Here is an 18,744-nt window from a genome sequence, read left to right as displayed (position 1 = left end):
AGAAAATGCCCCACAGTCCCGTCTCTCTCCCTCTGCTATGGCCTGATGGGATGGCTGTAATGACATATTGCAATAACCAACAGCAATATTACCAGAGCACGAATAATTGCGGGAAGGTTTTTCTCTCTGGTGGATATGGCCTGATGCCTGAGGCAGATGATGCAAATAAGTTCCAAAGGTTGGAAAATATAAGAATTAAATGAGAACTTGCTGCTTTTTTTTAATGTGCTCTCAAATCTGCTGCCTGAGGTGGGCTGCTTTACCTTGGCTAATGGTGAAGAGAGCTTGAAAATGGTTGCGCACCTGTGTTGGGAATTTCTCCAGTATGTTACAGAAGTTTCACTTTTTTCTGCCAGCTGCTTGTCAAAATTCATTTAGTTATATCTTTTTAAAAGTTGACAGGGTTGTTGACTGCCAGATGAAGCAATCAGTCACGATGCTCATTAATTCCTTCAAGAACACATGGGGGGGGGGAGAAAGTTCAACTACAGGCTAGGAAATATCATTTTAAAATTAAAGACTGATTTGTAATGATTTTTTAATAGCGTAAGTCATGATCAGTCAGGGGACAGGATGCTGTGCAAGTGTTGAGCCAGTTGTCTTTCTAAAAGGCCCTTTGCTGGGCATATATTTATATTGGGCATATAAATATATTGCTCCATATATTTTGGACTGCAACTCCCCATCAGTCATACATTTCCCTGTATCAGGAAAATTTTAATGTCTAACGTTTTGCAATTTTTATGTTCTGTAAGTCGCACAGAGTGGCTGGGGAAACCCAGTCAGATGGGTAGGGTATAAATAATAAAATTATTATTATTATTATTATTATTATTATTTTATTGCTAGCAAAAAAGGTCCAGGGACGTTTTCTTGGCAACTTAAAGTCATGTGTCATGTATGATTTGAGAAAACGCAGCTCCTCAGAAGCTACCTTTTACTAAGCCAAACTGTTAGTACATATAGCCAAGTATCTGGGGAGGGGGGGGGAATCACATAGCTTCCCTGATGCCTTCTGAAAGGGTAGCTTTCTCTGACTTGTGAATATTGAGTTTGAAGTATTATTATTATTTATTTATTTATTTATTACATTTGTATACTGTCCTTTATTCAAAGATTCCAGAGTGGTTCACAACAGAAAAATAGAAAATAAAGCATACCAAATGCATAGTAAAACAAAACAAAGAACCATAAAAACCCTTCCACAAAGCCTGGAGGGAGGCTAGGAAAGGATATGTAGAAAACAGTCTACTGAGAAAAGATAAGATTTACATTTCTTGCTCCAAGAAATTTACATTTCTTTTTTACTGCATATTTATTAAAGAAAGCAAAAGCACAATTGTCATCTCACATTCACAATAAAATAAACACCAATACGTCCATCTTAAGATACACATACAGATTCATAAATGCCCTCCAAATGTCAAAACAGATATCCAAAGGAAGTTGGTGTTTCAAGAAAGTGCATTCAACTGCAGCAAGGGCATTAAGGACTTTAAACTGTTGCGTAATAGATGGTGATTTTTTATCCTTCCACGCTCAAGGTATATGTCTCTTAGCAACTGCAAGGGCTCATAAATTCCATTTTTGTTGTCCAGTTGTTAGTCCTTATTTTGCAGGAATATAACTTAAAGTACACAAACATCTGCAGATATTTTGCCAGTACAAAATTTATACAGATAGCAACTTCAGACCAAACAGGGCATTTCAGGGGAAGCCCACATCATATGCCTCAATGAGACATTTCTAGCATTACACCTCCAAAATGCATCTGGCTTAGACAACCCCTTCATACAGAGCTGCTGTGAAGTCCAGTATACCCAAAATAGGGTTTTTTTTTGCAGAATCAGTCAAAAGAAACATGCCATATAGATTCTACAGCAGTTTTTACATCCAGGAATAGAGAAGACTCAGGGAAGGGTAGAAAACTGGCATCCAAAGTCCTGCCGACAAGATAGAATTTGGAATAAAGGCAGTAAATGGTTTACATTCTAATTGTATTTTAATTCTGCCTATAGAAGTCAGATTGCTTTGTGGTAAGCAGAATGCTTTCAATGTGGACCTGAGCAGGTTGTGGATGTCCAAGGCAGCAGAGGCTTCACTGGGAATATCATTGGTTAAACAATGCTGTGCCTTTCAGAGCTTGTTTAGCAATAGATCATCAGCCTCCTGCTAACTGATGGCATGTTTTTCACAGCAACCTTCCATAGCAGCTGCTATTAGACTCTTTGGAAATAGCTTTGCAGACGCTCAGTTCCATTCTGCTTCTAAGATCAATACCCTCCTTTTATAGCTTTTTGCAAAATGATTGATTGCCTCTGGGTCCTGTACTCTCCCCACTCTGCCCCCAGGGATGACATTTGGAAAACTATTAATTAGTATCTGTGACAATGGGAAATAAATGGATGCATTTACTATTGTGGTAGACAGGGCTCCCAAATGCTATGTCTAACACTTTCTCGCTGGAGACACTCTCTGTCATGCTATCGGGCAATCTGTTGTGCCTATTGGAGCAGGAGTGAGATACAAGGAAATCATCTTAAGGTTTGCAATTAGTTCAGTTCAGAGCAACTGTAGCTAGTGGGCTAGTGTAACTAGATGGATTTCTTTTGGTGGCTTTAAAAGAGGATTAGACAAATTCACAGAGGCTGCTAACCATGATAGCTATGCTCTACCTCCACCTCCAGAGGCATTATGCATCTGGAAACCAGTTGCTGGGACTCACAAGGGGGGAGAGTGTTGTTTGGGTCCTGTTTGTGGGCTTCCTATAGGAGGGGGGCATCTGGTTGGCTACTGTGAAAACAGGAGGCTGGAATCGATGTGCTGCTGGCTTGATCCAGCAAGCTCCTTCTTATGTTGTCATTCCAGGATTGCTTGCAGAGGCAATACCCATTAGATGCAAATTATAGAATTGCAGAGTTGGAAGGGACTTCAAGGGTCATCTAGTCCCACCCCCTGATAATGCAGAACATTCCTCTTCCCTTTCCTCTCTCCCTCTGTGGCAGGGGTCAGCCACTGGTAGCTGTCCAAGGTGAGATGAGCCAAGGGATGCCAAGAAATGTCCCAAAGCCAAGAAGATGGTGTGGCTTAGGCAAGGTCCTGGCCCCAAAGGGTACCTTTTGATAGCCCTTTCTGTCCAAGCTGGTCCAGTGGACAGGAAGGGTAGGCATATGAAGAGGCCTGCAGGATCAGGACAAAGACCCCTTTGGTATATAGCGTTCTGTTCCCACAGTGGCCAACTAGGTGCCCATAGGAAGCCTTTGTGTCCTCCTTTCCTAAGTTGACTTTCCTTTTTATTTTTTGTTTGTTGCTTTAATTGTATCATACAATTCTAAAAGGAAACTTCTTTTTTTAAAAAACAACAAACTATTTATGAAAACAAACATAATAAATTATGAAATCCCTCCAATCTGTTTTGATGAGTGGTGGCTTATAAATCATCTAACAAATAAATTGAGCCCTGCTGGGATCCTGGCAGGAGAAGGGTCTCGTCCTGTTGGGTCTCTGCCTCCTTCCTGTTCGTCACCCAGTGAGAGAGAAGAGGTGGCGGGCACAGAGGAAGCAGGAGGGTGGCAGATCTTGCACTCCTGTTCTCATTCGTTAATGGCACATCTCCCCCACCCACCACATCCCTCTGTATGTCGGTGAGCTACCCTCAAGGTCCTGAACGGTGTTTGTGGGCTAGAGCTCACATAAGTTTGCTTCTCTCGACCATAGTTGGAATCAAGGAGTAAGCAATGTAAGAAAATGTGTTATGGTAAGAAACATGAGCCTATGTGCATCGCTCTGGAGCATGTATTCTACCTTAGGCAAAGAAAGCAGGAAAGTTCATAGAACTGGCTGCTTTGCCATATTGTTGTCAGCATAATAGTGATGAAATTGCTTTAAGTTTTTGACCTTTGAAGGATATTTCCCTTCCTAGATTAATTGCATAAACCCATGTGCAGGTGTACAAGAAGTCACAGAAGCACTTGGAATACATTTTCAAGTGTTGTGCATGGCTTTAGGATATAGCTCTTTGTTTCATTCTGCCGTACAAAGAAGTGTAAAACCAACACAACTGGCAGTGCATATCTGAATTTTTACTTGCTGGCTTTAAAAAAGCAGACTAGTAAATAAAAATGGAGGCTAGAAGCACTTTCTCCTCTGCCCTTGTCATTCTGCTCTTCTCCCCCACTCCCTTTATGGGTGACAGCACTAAAAAGGGGTCCTTACCCTTCCCGTTAACATTTACCATTGTGCTTTGCTGAGCCACAAGGCAGCACCTCTGAGCTGGCTCCATCTTCAATGAAGTTGGAAGACATGACTGGAACGAGCTCAGGTGGTGCTTCTTCTAAGCAGGCTAGGGATAAGGACCAAAGTTAGCCCAGTTAGCTTTCATACTGGTTGCAGGGAAAGTGGCTTTACTTCCCTCACGGCTAGCACACACAAAAATTGTATAGATTCTCATAGACAGTTGATTAACATTTGTAGATGTTCTTTTATTGAACCAACAAGTTACATAAAAAGCGTTTTAGTCTACTGAACCTCATGGAATCATCTTCTGGCACGAATCAAACAGGAGTGTGCCCAGATTCAAAGGTTTGCAGCACTTTTGAACAGCTAGAGTTGATCTAATTTAGAGAGAAGCTTACAGTCACTTTTTTTTTAAGTCCCATTCTATGGAACTAAGCTGGCTGCAAAGCCTTTGATATTAACCCAAGCAACAGCTTATGTCTTGTTACCCTCCTGAGCGGAAGCATGGTGCAGCTGCCTTTCTGATTTTGATGTTTTCCCTTCCCTGCAGGAAGCAGAGAACACTTTGCGCTTGATGCAGAACAAGCTGAAGGAGGAAGAGAAGCGCTTGCTGAAGAGTGGAAGTGAGCTCTGTTTGTTAACTTTTTCGGGTGTCTGCAGACCCAGGGTCCCATGCAGTTTGGCCCTTTCCGTTTGCATGTCACCATGGTCATTTGAGGTGGAAACTAAACACCAGGCAGGCAGAGAGGCATATGGAGCTACAGCAGTTTTCTCTTTCTGCTTGATTGTCCTGTCACTCTATTTACTATTTTCAAGGCAGAATGGGAAGTCAAGGCTGTATGTTGTCTGTTGGGAGCTTTGGGTAAGTCATGGCTGCTTACTGTCTAAATATCTATCTCTGAGCCCCAAATCACCTGCATTATGGGTAGCATGGTGGGTAAGCCCTATTATTGTTAGGAACAGAGGTGAGTCACTTTCACTTTAACAATGTAGTATCAAACCCCTTAGCTGCAGAAGGGTTGGATTATGGTCCCTTCCAATTATACAACTCATGGTCCCTTCCAATTCTACAATTCTATGAAGCAGTTTTGCCATGCTGTGTGCTAATAATAGGGAATTTGTTGTATTATTTATTGACCGCATTTATATGCCACTTCTCCCCGCCCCCCCGCCGCCGCCCATTTGCTCAAGACACTTTACTGTGTAAAATAATGGCCACCAGTCCATTGGCTACAAAAAGGAAAGGGTGATAATAGAAGGCGGTAAAGAGTAAATTCAGATACCAGTTCATCCATAATAAGGTTGCATAATGATTTGGGTGGAATGCGCCTGACACACATCATCTTGGAGGAACCAAACAATAGTTGGTCCCATAGAAGGGGGCCTTACACTCTCACATTCTTTTCTCTGATGTGGCCGGTGCATTGCCTGTTAGTGGAGTGGAAGAGCCAAATGGTAACTGGTCTGGTGGAAGGGGCCTCACTGCCTCACCTCTCCAGCTCATGCAACTATGGGGAATGAATGGACAGCAATGGAGTGAAAGAAACTGATGGATGGCCTATCCAACAAAAAACAGGTTTTGGTTTTTTTATTATCCACCTGACTATTAATTCAAAGCTGTAAATTGCAACTCACCTGGGCACCTGTACTAGCTAAGAAAACCTACAACCAGGCAAGGAGCAACAACATATTCCTCCTTTAGGGTATAAATGGCTAATATAAGTTACAGGCATGCAAGAGGCAAGCGGAAAACTTTCTATGAGCTAGTAACTTTTGCAGATGAATATGCAAAACTGGATTAATTCACCGATTTGCGGATTACATTGAACTAAAACCGGGTCTTATAGTATTGGGTCCTGTTTAAGCCATATGAAAATAAGTAACTCTATTTAATTAGCCAAAGATGCTGCTCTTCATCTGATAAGCAATTCCAGTCAATGTTTCCTCTCTTTTTACTCTAGGTCAAATCTCTCGGTTGGAGGGAGTATTTAGGCCTGCTTTTAATACTAAGGGAACTATAATTAATAAGGTTGCCCACATGCTAACTTTTGACAGAAAATTTGGATCAGTGACAGATCGGAAGGAGCAATTTTATCCTGATGTTGTTATTTCAGTTTTGGCTTATTCTTAACTAAGACGTCAGCAGAGACCCTTAGGTGAATCATCCCAGTTATTTTAATATTGCTTTGTATGCCTTGAACATTTATTGGGAGGCAGGGGGCATGTGAGGGAGAAACCCAGAAGGTTTTCTCTTGTGGATCAGTTAAGGGAATTTTTGCTTTTGACTGAGACTGCCTGAAGCTTTTCAAGTCACATTTGATAGTTCCAGCTTGTTAATAGTTTTATCTCAACCTTCCTTGTCTTTGTCCTTTTGTATGTGGCAGCAGGCTTTAAGTAGCAGAGCACTGTTGGTTCTGCTGAGGACTAGTGTTCTGGCTTGCTGGGTCTTTGTAGATCAGGCATGAGGAAACTTTGGTGCTCCAGAAGTTGATGAACTACAACTCCCATATTCCCTGCTCATTGGCCATGCTTGTTGGGGCTGGTGGGAGTTGTAGTTAGCAGCATCTGGAGGCCCAAAGTTTCCCCATGCCTGTTGTGGATCCTGAATTTTTTTCCATCTTGCAGCTGTCTTCTAGAAGGAGACTTGAAAGGGCCTTCCCCCAGCTGATTTTTACCCTGGAACTTGATTCTGCATTGAGCAGGAGGTTGAACCAGATGATCTCCAAGGCCCCTTCCAAGTCTACAATTAGATGGTTCTCTGAAAAGATGGCTATGAGCAAAGCTGAGCATAATCAAACTTGAACATGAAGCCGAAGGACTTTAAAAAATGAATTTAGAGAAGTCTGAAGGAGAATAAATACACTTGCTCAGATACGTAATTCTTAGAACGTTCAGAGCAGTTCATGGACATACTCTCAGTGATCACCATATGCTGATGGCGTACTGAGGCTTTGAGATTTGCCGAAGGCCATCTCAGTGAGTGTATAGGTAAGATGAGATTTGAACCAGGATCCTCATCCCAGAGGCTTGTCTGCTGAAGTACACAGGACTGGACTTTCAATGACAGAGCTTTCCTTTGGAGCATAATTCCTTCTCAGTCATAAAACTGCCTCTGTTTTACAAACTCAGTTGTTTGTTGTTACAGTATTGGCAAAATTCTGTTTGGGGAAGCAATGGATGAGCTCCTGGGGCTTAGCCGCTCAAATGGAGTATATCACATATTTGCTTTTGTTTACAAAGATTTGAAGCAACTGGGGCAAACAAGAGCAGCTTTGATCCGTGGGGAAATCTGAGTTCCCACAGTGAACATGAAGCACATATTGTTCTTGACTTGAACAAAGCTTTATTGAGAAAGTGACACATCTATTGGTGGGTTCTGCCTGCAGCTAAGGTGGAAACAAAGTATGATCAGTGAAAGATTTATTAAACACATTTGGGGTTTGGTGTGGGTCGTTCTTTCCTTCTTCAGTTTTGCTTTTCATCTGAAATTAGTGGCATACAAAGACACAATTTGTACTACCTTTTCATCTGATTCCATCTACATGTTAGGATATTTAGGTTTTTAATATGTGACATTTTAGTGTATCTTTCATCTTTGTTGGAAGCCGCCCAGAGTGGCTGGGGAAACCCAGCCAGATGGGCGGGGTACAAATAATAAATTATTATTATTATTATTATTATTATTATTATTATTATTATTATTATTATATTTTAGGGAAGTCATTTGTATTTTTAGTTAATAGCTGCTTTATGGAACCACAGCATGGGTTCCTTTAAAGTGGTGGGGAGAGGCAATTTCAAATGGTACTTTGCTTCCTTTTTAAAGGGGATGGGTGGCAGCAGTGGCGTGAGGGAGTCCTCCATCTGCCAGCCGCCATCCCTGCCCCCTTATAGGAGAAGGCAGCTGGTGAGTTGGGATTAAATCCTGCTGCCTAGGCTGCATGATCCTGGTCCTTGCTGGGAATGGGGTGGTGCAGCCAATCATGGGCATAGCCAGGACTTTTGTTGGGGGGGCAGAACCTCAGCTATGTATTTTTATTGATTGGGGGGCAGCTGCCCCTTCCTGCCCCCTCCATTGGCTACGCCCATGCTCTACCCTCCCAGCCATCAGCTGACATCACCTGTGACCTCAGCTGATGAGGGGGTGGGTGTGGTTTGGGGGGAAATGGCCCGGTGGCCAATTGGATCCCTTTGTGGGCCAGGATTGGCCTGTGGGTTGGACGTCCCCCACTCCCTGCCTGGAGGAAAGAAGGTGGCGGTGGCAGCAGTATGTCAGGCAGGCAACCATCACTCCACTGCCTCTGAGAGGAAGCCTTCCCCCTTAGAACTGCATCCTTTCTGTTCCCACTTTGCATTATTGTAGGAAGGGCAGGTGACATGCCATGGCTGATGGTGTGCAGCACAGTTTCCTCCACCCCATTAACGTTCAGTTCTAAACTGATGAAATAGTCTGTCCTCTCTGCAGGGGACTTGGGTGAGGGTGCTGAGAATCTTCTGTTAGAAGTTCCTGAACTACAGTCCCCAAGATTCTCTGGGGGAAGCCATAACCATTGAACCAGGACCAAAAACTAATAGAAGTTTGGAATGTAGAGAAGAGCATTTTGTAATTAATCTGCAGCCCATTTTGTCCCTGTTGTTGTTGTTACAATAATTATTACTACGTCAGTTTGTTAATTTCACTTGGGCGAGAGATCCTTAATTTTCTACAAATCTTCTTGAATTGAGAACATATTGATCTTTCTTTCCCCTAAGTGAGGCACCTCCCTGCTTCCTGGTGGTTTTGGATGGCGCTGATTCTCTTTAGAAAAGATCACAGTAAAAAGAAAAAAGAGAGAAACTTCCAAAACCTTGTTTGTGATGAATGTGTAGGCAACAATCAAATTTCAAAGTGTTCTCCACCCTTACATTTGTAACTTCTGAAACGCTCTGATTAGCCACTATCTTCCCCATGCAAGCCTATGGGTATTTGTGTCTCTGTGTGTTCTGATAGGCGTCCAATTTCTCTGGATCCTTTAACTGTGTTTGAGAAGGGCATGGAAATCAATTGCGTCATTTATCTGCAGGAGATGAGATGGAAGGCAGCTTGGGGAGCTGTTTCTAGCATATTTCAAAGTCCGGCTAGCTCCATTGAACTGAGCTGCAGGTTCCAGTGTTATGAACAGGGGTAAATAGTTATCTGTGAGCGGGCTCACGCAGCTTGACAGCAAATGCACCCTATATTTATCACCGCTCATCTTGTGTTCTGTTGGGAATAGCTGGCCGGCATGAAGGAATGAGCAATGTTATCAAATTTCCAAGCTGATTCTCTTAAGTGTGATCATTGCAGAGACCACATGAAAAATCTAATGGCTGTAACCACGTAGCTACTCCTGACCTTCACACACTGTAGAATTAGATCTCTGAGAGTAAAAGATCTGAAATCAATAAAGGGAGGGTCTCCTTTAGTGGACGGTCTTCTTTTTTTCCATTCATATCAATATGTGAGTTTTCTGGACAGAAGCAGTGCCGTCTTCTTGCACTGCAATCCTGCACATTGTTCAGACTGCTTAAATGGCAGTAGGATTTAAACACCTACAGTGTGAGGGAGATGACAACCAAGAGCCTATCCCCCTATCCTCTCCACCCCTATCAAACGATGCTAATAGTAGTCCCAGAAGGGAATAATTTTGACAGAAGCAGCAGCACTGAGGGGAAGCTTGGAGCACCTCTTCTCTGCCATCTCAATTAAAAGGTCATTCCTCACCTCAACTGGGTTTTTATTGCTATTTAAAGTTGTGTGCTCTTGACTGTGGATTCCCCAGTGCCATGCCTGAAGCAAAGTTATTTCCCGAGTCTTAACCGGAGATCTCTTTTGCACACAGAGCAATTACTCTGTTGCTGAGCTGTGGTCTGCCTGTCAGCCCACAATCATTCCTTCAAGCTGAAGCAAAGAACAGAAAGAGATGGAGCTGATGTCCTAATAACCGTCTTTGGTGGGCATTCTTGTTTTTATTTAGACAATGACGACTCGGACATAGAGATCCATGAGGATGAGGGATCTGACAGTGACATGGAAGACAGGCAGCTAATGAAGCAGCATACGGCCATGGAGATGCTGATGCAAGGTACCTGTGCCCATCCACCTGGTGGACGCTTCATTGCAGATGAAAGGGACCCAAGGGGCTGAGTGGTTTGTCCTGCAGGGCGGTGGGAAACAGCAAGTGCCTAGAAACTTGATGGTGCCACCTACAATTTTGAAATACTTTCTCAGCTCTGGGAAGGGCTGGCCAACAAAATGAGGTTGGGAGTCTAAAATATATTCTTTCTCAAGCCGCTTTCTGGAGTTGCATTTCTGGCCGAGCTGCACATTTATAGGAACAATTATGTGTTTACTGAATATGATACTGCCTCAGGCATTTAGAAGTTAGGAGCTATGAGGTGATTTTTTTTTATGGCTGACAGGCAAGCTGCATACTTTCTATCTCGCAGTTCCTCTCCTAAAGAACTTCTCTCCATGTAGGTTCACTTTCAGAATTGGAAAAGCATCTCCCTATTGCAGGGGGCTAAGCTGTGGGTGGGCAGGAGAGATCCATGCATCCGGTTTGTTTTTCGAATCAAATCCTCCTCCCCCTGCCACATTTTTCACATAATTGGGGCCTTTTTATGTTTAAATACACAGAATTGTCCTGTCACTTCTAGCATGGCCCTTACAGTAAGTGGAGCTCTGGACTTATTTGAAAAATGGTTTCGCTCACAGGTGGGAAGTGGATTGTCCTACAGCTTTTGGAAGGACAGGAGCACCGTCAAGAAAGGGCCCGTTCTGACAGGCAGTGAACTTTTACCTCTCTTGGCCTCTCAGGCAGAAAACAGATCCACATATTTAGGACTCTCTAGCACTTCATTTATTATTTCTCTAAATCCAACATAGCCTTTCAAAGCATCTTCTTTCTAATACAATCAGAAAGGTGTGACCTGAGGCATTGTTTCTTGCTGGGTCCATGTTCACTTTCTCATCTCCCTCTTGTCATTTCTGGTCAAAGAGACTACAACAAACAAACACACAAACAAACCTGTCAGGGAACTGCCATCTAAAGCGCCGGGGGCGCAAAGGCTCACTGAGGTTGAGAGAGGAGTAGCAGCGGAAGAGGGAACCAGTAGAGGGCGAGCAAGAACTCCAAGGGAAAGTGAGTCGGAGGGATGGCTCAGAGACGCTTCCAGCGAAAACAGTGGGGAGGTCTCAGGACCTCCTATAGGGACACCCACACCTCGCCGGAAACTGTCACGCCGAGAGGCCAGACGACGTGTTTCCGTTAAAGAGCTTTTATGTTGGAAACGATTCCGAAAGCAGCCACTTTCGGATTCTACTAGTGATTGACGCAGCCATGCTGGAGGGGCTCCGTCACAGGCAGAGGTTTGAAAACCTGATCAAACTCTGAGGGACTTGCATTTTACGCACAAGCAGCTCATCGTCCCATCACAGCAATCCGAAAGTCACCGAAAGCCAGCTTGTGCAGGGAGAAGCATCATGAGCAACCCAGCCGGAACCGGAGGAGCAGGAGCAGCTGGAGGGGGTCCAAGCCTGGAAGAAAGGTACGGGGCGTTGGAGATCCAGTTGGCGCTGCAAACGGCGAGGCTTGAGGAGAGGAGGGCTCAGGATGCAGAAAAGGGAAAGGAGAAAACCACCCCGCTCGCCAGAAAGGTGCCAGGATTGGTGCAGAAATTCGGGGGGGATCCCAGGAACTATCATGCCTTTAGAACAGAGATGCAATACGCTCTAAACTTGCAGTTTGATGACTTCCCCGACGAGGAATCGCGAGTGGCTTTTGTGATTGGCCATCTCGAATCCGGGGCGAAGGATTGGGTTAGACCCCTGATGGCAGCGAATAATGAGATCCTAAAGGACACGAGGAAGTTTTTTCGTGCCATGGACCTGATGTTTTCCAGCGATATTGAGCAGGGGGTGGTGCGAAGGCAGTTAATGGCTTGCCAGCAAGGAAGCAGATCTGTCCGTGAGTACTGGACTGAGTTTACTATGCTGATTCATAAATTGGGGTGGGACCTATCGGCGGAGCCCATCCAAATGCTTTTCGAAGAGGGGCTTTCTTCAACCGTCAAAGATGAGCTTTCCCGGGGGCCCAGGGCGGAGTCTATGGATCAGTTAACCAAATCTGCGCTGTGCATAGGAGCGCGCCAGGAGGCGAGGGCTTTGGAAAAGCGGGAAGGGAAAGGAGACCGTTGGAGGGAGTTCCGCATTCCAGACATTCCAGAGCCACCTTTCCCGCCGGCAGAGCCGATGGAAGTTGGAACAGCGCGGGCGCGCGCAGTTTCAAATCCCAGTGAAGGGCGGAAGAAGGAGGGAAAGAGCGCCAAGAGATGTTATCTCTGCCAACAGCCAGGGCACTTTGCCAGAGTCTGCCCACAAAGAAAGGAATGGCAAGGGATGGCAGGAGCTGTTGGGGGAAAGGAAGAGGAAGGCAAGGAGCAAGTAAAAGCCAACGCCTGGCTGCCACCGTCGGGGCACAGCAGCCAGGCCAAAGAGCAGTGAAAGTGCCCATGCCGGAACCGCCCAGACCCGCTTTAGTGATAGAGGTGTTACTAGAACTGCCAAACGGACACCCACTAAAGATCAAGGCGCTTTTGGATTCAGGCAGCTCCTGTAATTTCATGAGTAAGGAGTTTGCAGCTGAGCACCAGATACAGACCATCCCTTTAAGTAACCCCTTGCAGGTGACTACGATTGACGGCAGAGAGCTGTTGGGGGGAGAAGTTAGCCAACAGACTGTCCCGATGATAATGAGGGTGGCAAGGCACACCGAACAGATAGCGTTTAATGTGGCCATCCTGGGAGGAGCGCCCATCATTTTGGGGATGAGCTGGCTGGCGCTACACGATCCGCTAGTGGGCTGGCATCAGAGGGTGGTCTCCTTTGGGTCAGCGCATTGCCTAGAACACTGCAAGGAGGGGAAGGTTTCGGGAGGAGACAGAGTCACCCTAGCCGGGATGAAAGTAATGGACAAAGGGAAGGTGCCCCCGCAATACGCAGATCTGAGCAACGTATTCAGCGAAAGGGAAGCAGACAAACTGCCACCGCATAGACCCTTTGACTGTCAAATCAACCTACTCCCTGGGGCCCAACTCCCAGTAGGCAAGCTGTACGCCATGTCAGACAGGGAGATGCAGGAGCTGAGGGAGTTCATTGACAAAAACCTGAAGCGAGGTTTCATCAGAGAGTCCCGAGCGGTGGGGGGCAGCCCAGTGTTTTTTGTGGACAAAAAGAACACAGACAAACCGAGACTGGTGTGTGACTTTAGGGCCCTCAATGCAGTGTCGGAGCCCCTGGCTTTCCCTATGCCCCGAATTGATGACATTTTGACCAGAGTAAGGAAGGGAAAGATTTTTACAAAGCTGGACCTGCGGGGGGCGTACAATCTGATACGCATAAGGAAGGGAGATGAATGGAAGACCACCATGTTTACCCCTTTGGGAGCCTTTGAATACCTCGTTATGCCCTTCGGTCTACAAGGGGGCTCCGCGTGTTTTCAAGCTTTTATAAACCACGTTCTGGGACCTTTGCTCTACAAGAATTGTGTGGCCTTTTTAGACGACGTGTTGGTGTATTCGGAAGATGAGGAACAGCATGTGAGGGACGTTCGAGAAGTGTTGGGCAGGCTGCAAGCCAACCAGCTGTGGGTGAAACTGGAGAAGTGCCAGTTTCATACCAAGGAGGTGGAATTCCTGGGGTACCGCTTGTCAGACAAGGGATTGGCCATGGATCCAGGCAAGGTCCAAGCGGTACTGGAATGGAAGACACCGAAGACCAAAAAGGACGTGCAAAGATTCTTGGGGTTTGGGAACTTTTATCGGAAGTTCATCAAGAACTTTGCCCACTTGACGGCGCCCATCACCGACTGCCTCAGCAGCAAGAAGAAATTTGTTTGGACGGTAGAGGCGGATCGAGCCTTTGAAGAACTGAAAAGGGCTTTCGCCTCGGAAGAACAACTTCTGCATGTGGATTTACGAAAACCCATGAGAGTGGAAACCGATGCATCCGACCGGGCGGTAGGGGCGGTCCTTCTTCAACCGGGGAGGAGTGCGTCGGAGTGGAGACCGTGTGCCTTCTTCTCGCGGAAGCTGAATAAATCCGAGAGGAATTACACGGTGTATGACAGGGAACTACTTGCCATTCACGAAGCATTCCGGAGGTGGAGACATTTATTAATTGGGGCACAACACAAGGTGCAAGTGTGCACCGACCACAAGAATTTAGAGTATTGGAGAACAGCTCGAGTGCTCAACCAACGACAAGTGAGATGGGCACAGGAATTCTCCAAATTCAACTTTGAAATTTGTTATGTGCCAGGACCAGAAAACGTCAGGGCGGACGCGCTCTCACGCAAACCAGAACGGCCTTGGGAAGCGATATCAATAGATTTTATGACGGATCTGCCAAAGTCCAAGGGGAAAACAGCCATCATGGTAGTAGTAGACCTGTTAACTAAGATGTGCCACTTTGTAGCATGCTCACATGCAGTCACAGCGGAAGAAACAGCGAAGTTGTTTGTAGAACACATCTTTAGGTTGCACGGGGCTCCCTTGAGAGTGATCTCAGATCGCGGCAAACAATTTACTTCCAGGTTCTGGAGGAAGCTCATGAGCTTGCTGCACGTGGAAGTCAATTTTTCAACTGCCCGGCACCCTGAAACCAACGGGCAGGCGGAAAGAGCAAATGGCATTCTTCAACAATATCTGAGGTGTTATGTCAATGACAGAGAGAACGATTGGGTCGAAAAGTTGGCGTTGGCAGAATTTGCCTACAATAATGCGGAGAATGTGTCCACAGGGATGAGTCCCTTTTTGGCTAATTACGGGTGTCACCCCAGGGCATTTCCAGGGGAAGGAGGGGAGAGATGGAGCGTCCCAGCGGCTGAACATTTTGTAGAAGAGATGGAAGCGATCCATCATCAGCTCCAGCTCAACTTAGAAAGGGCTAAGGCACAATATAAGAAGCAGGCAGACAAGAACAGAAGGGAAGGTGAAACCATAAGGGTGGGGGATCAAGTGTGGTTGTCAACCCAAGGGTTGCCGTTCAAAGGGGGTTGTAAGAAATTGAGGCCCAGAAGATTGGGACCCTTTGAGGTCATTCAGCAGGTCAACCCGGTAGCTTTCAAACTCCGATTACCCAACCACATGAAATTGCACCCAGTGTTCCACAGGTCGTTACTGTCACCATACAGGGGGGGACGTGAAGGGGAGTACGTCAGGGGACCAGCCTTGGAAGAGAGGGAACGCCGCAACCATGTAGCGGAAATCCTCGATTCCAGGTGGAAGGGAAATCAGGTGGAGTATTTGGTGGCGTGGGAAGGGGAACCGGAGTCAGAAAACACCTGGGTAAGTGCAGAGGAAGTCAATGACGAGGTTTTAACAGAAACGTTCCACCAAAGGTTCCCGAGGAAACCTCAGCCGATAGCAAGGTTTAGGAGGGAGTATTTCGGCACCACCGATGAGGAAGAGGAAATGGAAGGGTTCGCGGAGTCGGAGTTGGAAGAGGGAGTGGACTCCGATGACGAAGATTACCGAGAGAGTAGGAACAGCAACAAGTGGAGGGAAGTGTTCGCGACGTCGGAAGACGAAGGAGGTTCTTTCAGGGGTTTTACCTCCTCACCGCCAGTAGGGGAGGAGACGGGAGGGGGTGAAGGGGGCCCTGGAGGGGAGGTGGATGTCAGGGAACTGCCATCTAAAGCGCCGGGGGCGCAAAGGCTCACTGAGGTTGAGAGAGGAGTAGCAGCGGAAGAGGGAACCAGTAGAGGGCGAGCAAGAACTCCAAGGGAAAGTGAGTCGGAGGGATGGCTCAGAGACGCTTCCAGCGAAAACAGTGGGGAGGTCTCAGGACCTCCTATAGGGACACCCACACCTCGCCGGAAACTGTCACGCCGAGAGGCCAGACGACGTGTTTCCGTTAAAGAGCTTTTATGTTGGAAACGATTCCGAAAGCAGCCACTTTCGGATTCTACTAGTGATTGACGCAGCCATGCTGGAGGGGCTCCGTCACAGGCAGAGGTTTGAAAACCTGATCAAACTCTGAGGGACTTGCATTTTACGCACAAGCAGCTCATCGTCCCATCACAAAACCCTACAACCACCCACCCCAAATCTGAGAACAGGGATACTGGCAGGATGAGTCTGAGCGTCAAGTGCCTCTTATACCACCTTTGGCTCCCTAGAAAGAAAGATACCCAGCATTGTTGTGTGTTCAGCTACATTCTCATTGATTCTGTCTCCTTCTCTGCTCCAGGGAGACCAAACAAACGGATTGTAGGAACGATGCAAGGTGGAGACACAGAGGACGATGTAAGTAGTCGCTAAAGACGCTGTTGGCAAAAAGGTGCTTTTTCCATGGCATACCTTTTCATTCCGCAACAGGTAGCCTGTCTCTTCAGTTCCCCCTGCCTTATTTCACTTTCTGCTTTTGTCTCCCCCACTTTCCTCAAAAGCTCCTGCATCTTCCCCATCTCATCTATTCTCTTCGCTGTAGGTCTCTTTCTCTCCTTCCTAGTGCAGCCACTTCTTTGCCTTTTCCTGCTGTTCTTGCGATTAAGTTAGGTAAGCAGAGCAGCAGACTGGCAAGCGATGCTTCTCAGAGGTCTGTCTCTTCCCCTCCCTCCCTCCCCCCTCCCCTCTCTCTCTGGGGACAGAGACTCCTTTTGTGATCATGTCATCACTATCATTTCTTTTGCCTTCAAAAGTTATCATACGGTGCCTGATAATTTTACTGTTACTAAAAGCATTAAGCACTTTACAATAGATAAAGACAGATCTTGATTGACGGGGGTGCTAATTGGTCTTTGCGGAACCTGTGCTGCTACTACCCCAGTGGGACAGATGAAAGTGACGAGGAGCATGCGGCCGCCGGCAGCTCTGTTTTTTCTGTCTGTCCTCCTAGTAACATTTTGCTAAAGAAAATGACATCTAAGAAAAGACATGACCACACCATGCTCAATGCTTTTCTGCTCCCCCCCCTCACATGCCATGTCATTGGTGCAACTTGCAGAGGACAAGGAAGGCCTAGCTGTCTTGCTGATAGGTTCCAGGTCATTCATACCTAAGCATTACTGTGGTGATATCAGGGCCCACCATTAAGCCCCATCAGGATGGCAGGCACAAGAAACAGGGCCTTTTTGGTGGTGGCTCTATCCCTGCTGAATTGCTCACCCTCTTTGCACAAGATCTCCCTCTAGTTATTTTCAAATGTGCTTTAAACTGCTTTCAAACGAATTTGGTTGTTTGTCTATATCATGTAAACTGCTGTTCCTTTTATAACTTAAAATTAATTGTTTTGTTTTTATTTTAGTTATGAACTGCCTTATGAGAGTCTTTGGCCTGGGGTGGGGGCTAAAAATTAAATAATTTGTAGCTTAGGCCTGAGTCCCATTGAAATAAGTAAATATCTAGCTGCAGTTTAACTCTCTTTTATGTCCCACTGCTTTCAGTGGGATTTGGCCACCCTAAGATCTGCAAGATTTCACTCTGTGTATTTAATATCAGGGTGTTTCTTCCCAGCAGAATGTTTTTGAGTACTTTCTGACTAAGAAAGCCTTTTGTCTCTAAAGCAATTTGCCACTAAAGCTTGGGCTTCTCTTAAGTCTGTCATTTTTATTCATGTAGGAGCCAAGCTCCTGGGCTCTTCCTCTTAGGACAGACTACCTCCCTGGCTTGAAACTGCTGCTTGTGTTTTAAATATGCATTGTTCAGGTCAGCCTGAAGTCATTGCACGGATGCAGGAAATACTAAAGCCTTTGCACTTCCTGTGTGAAAACCAAGTTTACTGAATTGGAGCTCCTTTGAATGGCTCAGGGTGGCGGCTGCTCACTTGAAGTAGACAAAGAGGCTGTGTTTGTTTGGATAGCTGTTTTAAATTGTGGTGTTAGGTTTAAAGTGTTGTTGCAACTTGGTTTGTTCTGTTGTTGTTGTTGTTGTTGTTTTTAATTATGACTGCATCAGGGTGGCAGCGAAGGCAGATATGAAATTGGTCTTGCATTTGCCAAGGCCAGCAGTGGACAGTGACATACCCCACATAGGGGAGTGTTTTTTCTCAGAACTCCAGCAGTTCTCTCTTGGCACCCTAATGTGCCCCTAACCCTGTTGGAACATTTCTGCCCTAGCCTCAAAATAAGCAGCTGCCCTTAAACAGTGTATGGCAGGATAACAGCCACACAGAGCTTGGGCTATAATTTGGAGCAGATTCCCTCAAAAAGTGGCAAACTCTCCTTCCTTGGAGGTTTTTAAGCAGAGATTGGATGGTCATCTGCCAGAGATTTTTTTAGCTGTGATTCCTGCATTGCTAGGGGCTCGACTAGATGACCCTTGGGGGTCCCTTCCAATCCTACAGTGATTCTAAACAAGCCCCTTCTCCCAGCCTGAATTGCAGTCAAGCAGATTCCTGGCACCTCTAAGGAAACTTGGGTCACATCCACACCACACATTTAAAGCACTCTCATACGACTTAAACAAACACGATGTTCTCCGGAAAAA

The 18,744-nt window shown here is 45.9% G+C and overlaps 1 protein-coding gene across 2 annotated transcripts in view; it reads left to right on the top strand.

Annotated features, from left to right (window-relative positions):
* Positions 1–18,744, top strand: part of CLUAP1 (clusterin associated protein 1) — a 58,444-nt gene that overhangs the window by 36,686 nt on the left and 3,014 nt on the right. For both annotated transcript variants that reach the window (XM_081888033.1, XM_081888034.1), the window contains exons 9-11: positions 4,787–4,859; positions 10,233–10,340; positions 16,508–16,563. In XM_081888033.1, coding sequence (XP_081744159.1) covers positions 4,787–4,859; positions 10,233–10,340; positions 16,508–16,563 — 237 coding nt within the window. The remainder of the gene's footprint in view (positions 1–4,786; positions 4,860–10,232; positions 10,341–16,507; positions 16,564–18,744) is intronic.

The sequence above is a fragment of the Podarcis melisellensis genome (genome assembly GCF_964234715.1).
Source record: "Podarcis melisellensis genome assembly, chromosome: 14".
NCBI lineage: Eukaryota > Metazoa > Chordata > Lepidosauria > Squamata > Lacertidae > Podarcis > Podarcis melisellensis.
This window is presented reverse-complemented; position numbering and strand designations above follow the sequence as displayed.